Source organism: Magnolia sinica, chromosome 6, assembly GCF_029962835.1.
Source record: "Magnolia sinica isolate HGM2019 chromosome 6, MsV1, whole genome shotgun sequence".
Taxonomy (NCBI): domain Eukaryota; kingdom Viridiplantae; phylum Streptophyta; class Magnoliopsida; order Magnoliales; family Magnoliaceae; genus Magnolia; species Magnolia sinica.
This window is the reverse complement of record NC_080578.1, coordinates 28848287-28855734: the sequence shown is the minus strand read 5'-3', so window position 1 is coordinate 28855734 and position 7448 is coordinate 28848287. Positions and strand designations below refer to the sequence as shown.

General features: G+C 38.5%; 1 protein-coding gene across 1 annotated transcript; it reads left to right on the top strand.

Moving 5' to 3' along the window:
• Window positions 1-3584: 3584 nt before the first annotated feature.
• Window positions 3585-4877, top strand: LOC131249939 (uncharacterized). Its single transcript, XM_058250666.1, has 5 exons — window positions 3585-3828; window positions 3932-4036; window positions 4134-4205; window positions 4286-4540; window positions 4630-4877. The coding sequence occupies exons 1-4, from the start codon at window positions 3685-3687 to the stop codon at window positions 4493-4495; spliced, it is 531 nt and encodes a 176-aa protein (XP_058106649.1). The 5' UTR covers window positions 3585-3684; the 3' UTR covers window positions 4496-4540; window positions 4630-4877.
• Window positions 4878-7448: the final 2571 nt, after the last annotated feature.

Below are 7448 nucleotides of genomic sequence, written 5' to 3'. Positions count from 1 at the left end.
ATAAGGCCCCAACTAATACCTACCAAGCAAAGAAGATTATTACAAAGTTGGGTCTTGATTATGTGAAGATCCATGCTTGTCCAAATGACTGCATCTTGTACTGGAGAGAGCATGAGATGAAAACTAGTTGTCCAACTTGTAACGCTTCTAGGTTCAAGAAAGAAATGGATGATGACAGAAAACAATTTCAAGTACCTGCCAAGGTGTTAAGGTATTTTCCATTAACACCAAGGCTACAAAGAATGTTCAGTGTGCCATGGTTGGCGAAAGAAATGTCCTGGCACTCAACCAGGAAATTGCAACATGAAAAGATGGAGCATCCAGCTGATTCCATTGCATGGAGGAATCTCGATGACAAGTATACGGATTTTTCAGCTGAGTCTCGTAATGTTCGATTGGGTTTGGCTACAGATGGGTTTAACCCATACGGCACTTATAGCGCTTCATATAGTTCATGGCCCGTTATGTGTGTGACGTACAACCTTCCACCTAAGCTTTGTATGAAACCTCAATTTACTATATTGACTTTGCTCATTGAGGGACCGCGACAACCGGGAAAGGATATTGACGTTTACTTACAACCATTGATTGATGAACTTCAAGACTTATGGCAGAAAGGGGTCATGACGTTCGACGCATACCATGAAAGCAATTTCAATATGCGTGCAGTTCTACTCTGGACAATCCATGACTTTCCAGCATATGGCAACGTTTCCGGTTGTAGAACCAAGGGTAAATATGGTTGTCCTGTATGTGGTCCCAACACAGATTCCTTGCGACTCAAGTATGGAAAGAAACATGTTTATATGGGCCATAGACGGTGGTTGCCAATGTTGGACCAGGCTAGAAAGGACACAAGTGCTGGCACTTACAATAAGAAAGTGGAGATACGACGACAACCGATCCGTCTGGATGGGATTGAGGTCGAAAGACAAACTGCGAACCTCAATATGCGGTGGGGGAAGTCTGGGAAGAAGAATAGAAGAGGTATTGATGGAGGCCGACAAGAGCTAATCGATGACGTTGAATCACCGTGGTTCTTCAAACGGTGTATATTATTTGATCTGGAGTATTGGAAAGATATTCCCGTGCGCCACAACCTTGATGTTATGCATGTCGAGAAAAATATATGTGAAATCCTTGTCGCTTTGATGTTGAACACGCCCGGCAAAACCAAGGATGATGTTAATGCGCGCAGGGACCTGAAATGGTTGGGAATTAAGAAGCGTCTATGGCTGAAAAAGAGTAATGGCAAGACGATTCAGAAACAAGGTCCTTTCTGTCTAAGAAAAGAAGAGAAAAAGCTTTTCATTCAGACTTTACATAATCTGCGTGTTCCTATTGGTTTTAGTGTGAACTGGAAGACCATTGTAACGGAAGATTGCATGGATTTAAAGGGAATGAAGTCTCATTCTTATTATGTGTTGATGCAACATCTACTCCCAGTTCTTATCCAGCATGCATTCAAGGATAGGAAGGTCATTCGTCCTATAATTATAAGCTTTTGCACCTTCTTTAATGCCTTGTGCTCGTCAACCATAGACCTTCAAACGCTCATTACTCTCGAGAGGGGCATGGCTAGGACGTTATGTCAGCTTGAAATTATATGCCCTCCATCGATATTTGTCATGATGATGCATCTTACCATCCACTTGGCCTACGAGGCTCGCATATGTGGTCCTGTATACTATCGATGGATGTATCCATTCGAAAGGTACGCTATGAACTTAGTAAGAGTAAATAGGTGAAACGTCTAAAGATGCATGTATATGTAATGTATCATTATTTTTGTCAGGTTCATGAAGATATTCAAGGCTTATGTCCGTAACAAGACACGACTTGAGGGTTGCATTGCAGAACAATACATCCAAGAGGAGACGGTTATATACTGCAACCAATACAGAGGAAAACATAAAACAAGCCTCTTGGAAAAGCTGGAAAAATGTTTTGATGGAGTCATTCCAAAACCACAAAAGTTACAAGAAATTATTGACGATGATTCTAATGATGACAATGTTGGTCCAGTAAGTTCGAGTCAAAGTGTTATCCTAATGGGTATCGAATATGAACAAGCTCGTACTTGGGTCATGAAGAGTCATCCCAGCTATGATGCGTGGGAAGGGTATGTACTTTTAGCTCATATATATCTTCTTTACTTTATGCAATTTCAATATAACATTGGTATCGAATAACCCACAGGAAGTACAAAGATTTCTTGCAACGATGCTACAGGAGGACTAACAAGGTGCCTAGCGAGGATGAATTCATACCTTGGTTGAAGAGACAAACAGAGTTCAACGAATCTAACGAAGAAGAATTCAAAGATATAGTGAGAGGACCTCTAGCTTTTGCTACGCAATACAATAAGTATTGTATTAATGGTTTCCTTTTTGTCACTAAGGAATATGAGGAGAATAAAACGAACCAAAATAGTGGGGTTATGACAGAGGGTATGACCACTTTCCGATCTAGTGCTAAGGATATAAATACAGTGGATGAAAATCAACCTTACTATGGAGTCCTTCATAGAATTATCCAATTGGAGTACCGTACAGGGTATAAGCCCATCCTATTTAAGTGTGATTGGGTGAAGGTGACACATCATGGTGTTGCTGTTGATGTTGAAGCGAATCTGAGATTAGTAAATTTATCTAGTCTTTATAGTTCAGACAAAGTGGGTGACAAGCCGTTCATCCTCGCGGAGCATGCCGTACAAGTTTTCTACTCCAAAGATCATAAAAATCCTGAATGGCACGTGGTCTTGGAGGTTCCAAAAAAGATTTTTGTCAAAGAGGAGACATGCCTTCTATCAGAACGATTGAAGGTTGTAACTGATGCTGATGCAGGACCTGATCTCACCACCTTAGCAAATGCCGATGAGTTGATATTCAATGAACCTGAAGAAGTCAGCGTTGTAGTTAAGAAAACAAAGAAAAGAAAGCGATCAAGGAGAACCTATTGAATTCTTTGTATTTTTAATCCATGTAACAAAATGATATATATCGAAGGAAATATAATGAAGGTATGGATAATATAGTGAATTGTTTGTGCTTTATCTGTTATCTAAATTGTTTCTTAACTATTAGGGTTTTTTTTTTTCTATTAGCATATAAATAAGCACATGGACTCACAGCCAGAGGCATTGGTTGCAAATGCAAGCAACACCAAAGGTAACAAGATAGTTCTCATTAATTAGATATGTAGATTTCATTTTTCTTATATATTGGCGGTAATCAACGATGTTTATATATAATTATTATTCTTTTTTATGTAGATGTGCCAGCTTCTTCTTCATCTAGAAAGAGAGGCCCTACTAAGGGTGCTTCTTTACATGTGCAACCTGATAGGAAAAAAGTCCTTAAGACAAATGAATTCGGGCAACCGAATGAGGACAGTCCCAATCACAAAGACTTTGCATCGCATATCGGTGTCCTAGCCCGTGCTCATATCCCGATCATATACGAGGACTTTCGCCAGGTGCCTTGTGCACACATTCAAAAGGTTATAGAAACATTGTCACTGTTTTATGAGTTTGAGGGTCAAAGTTGGGATGCAGGTATTTGGTACATAACACAACGCATCAATGAAACATGGAGAAATTATAAGAAAAGGTTGACTAAACAATATATAAAAAACAACGATCCTATAGTTGTTAGAGATAGTCCTGCCCCCCCAGGTGTCCCTATGGAGGATTGGAGGACCTTTGTGGATCAACACAACACCGAGCAATTCAAGAGAGTAAGTGCAAGGAATAAAGTCAATCGGGCAAAGCTAAAAGGACCTGCGTGTCTTGGGAGGCGCAGCATGGCTGTTACTCGCCATCAGATGGTATGTATATAAAGATAGGTATTATAGTTTAAAATTAAATTTAATTTTGATCTAATTAACTCTATTAATGATGTGTATTTGAACGATATATTATGTGCCAAAGGCGATGGAGAGGAATCTTACCTCTGATGCCGAGATAGGTAGAGGTGATGTCTACTTAAGAGCCCATACGAGCAAGGACAAAGTCGTCCAGTATCCTGACCTTGTTGTAAGTGCACCCCTCTTACCACTAACTTGTACCATTATGAAATGTCATTATATAACTTCAACTTATTTTACGTTTATTTGTATTAATTTTGTCACAGCAAAAACTAGATGAGCTTTATAGTAGCAATCCTGCTTCTAAGATGACCGGCGTTGACGATGCCCTTACACAGGTACTAATAAAGTTTTAAAATTACTTGAGTTTTACGGTAATTATGAATTTCCTAATAACTTGATTTGCAATATTTTACAGTTGGTTGGTTCTGATAGTAGAGGACGAATGCGTGGTCTGGGTTGCTCGATAAGCAAAACAGGACTGAAGAAGTCAACCCCTGCCCGTTCAAAGCTACATAATATGGCAAAAGAAAGAGAAGGCCTAGCGCAGGAGATATTAGAGATAAAGAAATCATTGATTGATATAAAGTCCTGGGTGGGTATGCATCAAGAGGCACAGTCTGGTTAAAACCTCCCATCACCACCAGTGGCTAAATCTACTCAGGGATCATCGGTATACAATTATAATTTCGCTAATGTAATAAGCTTGCAATTATATTATAAATGCTAATAATACTAACGCCATTTTATGTGTACATGTAGCCGGATACGATATATATTGGTAAGAAATGCGAGTTGCTTGGTTGGGGCTTACGTGGTGTTGTTGCTCGTGGTCAAGTACACGAAGTTAGTCCAAATGCAGTTGTCCATTGTGAGCCATTAGCAGAGGGAGCTTTTGTTGTTATCCTAACTGAGATTATACACCCTGATGCTCCTTTGTGGAAAGAAGATGGATTCGCATCTACACTTGGAGAGGCCGGTCCGGGATCACTTGTGCAATGGGGGAAGCAATCAATGAGATTCTTATAATTTGAACAAATATAGTACTATATAATTGAACATATAGTAATTTGGCTTAAGTGGGTTTTGGTTGGGGCTTACATGATGCTGTTTTTTGGCTTAAGTCGTTACTCTATATGATGTTTGGCCTAAGTAGTTACTCTACATGATGTTTGGCTTGTTTTTTTTTTCGTACTCTATAGTTCATCGATATTTATAGTCTGCTTGAATTTTGTACTATATATTTGAATATATTTATAGTCTTAGGCTCCTTTTGGTCATCACATTGGTGTTTATGAATGTAAATTTATCTCAAACCAAATGGAGCTTAAGCCCTTTTTTAACTCCGCCAATGCAAATCCTTGCATTGTCGGTCTAAAGGAGGAGGGGGAAGGGCTTCAAGGTGAGTTTTATCATTATTTTTTTTTCATTTTTTGAAGCTGTTATAATTTTTAAGTTTATTTTTGCTTGCAGGTTGGCAGATTTGCTCGCATATGTTGGCATATGGCCTTACAATTCTTTGAGGTACGCATGGAACTTAACAGGATCATTGGCCTATAAGTTCATTCATGTTGTATCTTATGATTTTACATTCAGTGGATTATGATGTTTATGGAGACACTCTGTTTTTGAAAATTTTGTTTGGTCATTTTAATGATTTTGAGAAATTGAAACCCGTGTAAATAGAATAAATATGAAATCCAATTGCAAGGACAATGGAGAACTCCCTAACTAAAATTTTCTTATTTCAGGCACTTGTTGTCCTCATGCATGATATGGGTCCAAACTGGGAGCTGATAAGTGATGTTATCAACAGTACCTTGCAGTTCAAGGTGAAGTTGTATTTAGATCTTTTTCTTTGGTTATACTAGGAGCACAGTAACTTATAGTGATCTAAGGGAGCTGGAGCATTTTCTGAGTATGGAGCACAGTAATTTCATATTATTTACGAATTACTGGAATATGAAGGACAGCTTATTAAATGTGTTGACACGCTTGGCCGTATTGAAAATGATACTATTTAAAGTTAGAAAATGAGTTTCCAATGGTGGAAATCTAAGGAGCAAATTGTATGCTGAATATTTGCTGCTAGAAGTGCAGTATGAAGACATTATTACAGTATTTTTAATGTCTATTTAAAGTCACAAGCCTCACATTTATTTTAATGTCTGTAACTTGCAGAATGAAGGTCTCAAACACCAAGTGTTTGAGTGTTCCTTGGCTAACCTTCAGGCTGATGAGGATCAGTCCTACAGGATTTTACAACCGACAAATTAAGATCGCTAGTCCGTAAGTGGCAAACCTTGATCGAGGCGCATGTACCAAGTCATGTATGAGCTGTGCATCTATTCTCTTGAGAAGGCAACGTAAGGCTAAACCTCTCACTTGCCTATACACTAAAATCATCTCAATATTATCACTTACATGTTCAAATCACCTCAATGTTCTCTCCATGATATTTTTCTATTCTTTTTGGATCTATAGCTTTGGGTCGGTGCTTACATCAAGGGCAATCAGAGCAGCTCACTATTTGACTTCCATTCAGGTTAGATGCTTTTTGAAGATTGCTGTGAAATGTTGCTGTGTGCCATTATATCTATCAGTTCCCTTTATTTCCAGCCCACAATCTTGAACAGATATTCCCATCACTTCTCACTCTTGTTTACCAGTTGTGGAACCTCTTAATCTCTATTATGTGCATTGTTCTGTTCCTGCACACCTCTAAAAAAATTGTACTGTAACTGCACATGTATTCAATACACATTGTGCATGTGCACACACACATGTACACCTAAACTGCACAGTCACCCATGTCTGTTAGTTTATCATCCTTTTTAGCTAGAAGTTACCCTCCTTCAATGATGCCTGCATTGACAACAAGCTCATGTATTCGGACAATTAAGCCATAATTTTTTGAACATCATCTAGGGCATTGTGGTTCGTGGGGGTCATGTTCAGCTCAATTGGCTAGACCAAAAATTACAAAATAAAAATGAAGCATCTAAGAGAGAGTTTGGACAGGTAGAATGAAACATAATTCATCGTCTTCTTGTCATTCTGATCCTTTGTTGAGGCTATCGGTCAGTGCAAATAGTCTTCTTATTCCTCGTCGTTTTACCCAGAATCCTCACCTTGTCATCCCTTGTCACTGTTTACAAAAACCCTTCTATTAGAGGATATTAAAAAGGTCCATCTCTATTCTTCTGCCTTGAAACTCTGAATCATGAAGATTTCGATGGTCTTATGGCTTGTTTCTGGTGTTTGAAGAACATGAAACAGAAACACTTGGCTTCTGGGATCCTTTATCTTTCAGTCTAAAAACACCCTTAACCCTTCTGTATTCTTTGAATCTGGTTTTTTTTTTTTTTTTTTTTTTAAATATCTTGACAAAAAGAGAATACCGATTCTCTGAAGTTAACCACTGACCTGTCAGTTCTTCTTCTTCTCCTTCTTGGAAAGGGACGATGAGAGATTATCCCATATCCTTCTATACATAGGTAAAAACCAAAAAATGGAGATTCCTTGAGGCCCAAAATCCAAAATGTCTTGCACATTTCATCCCTTGAAATTCTATGGAATGT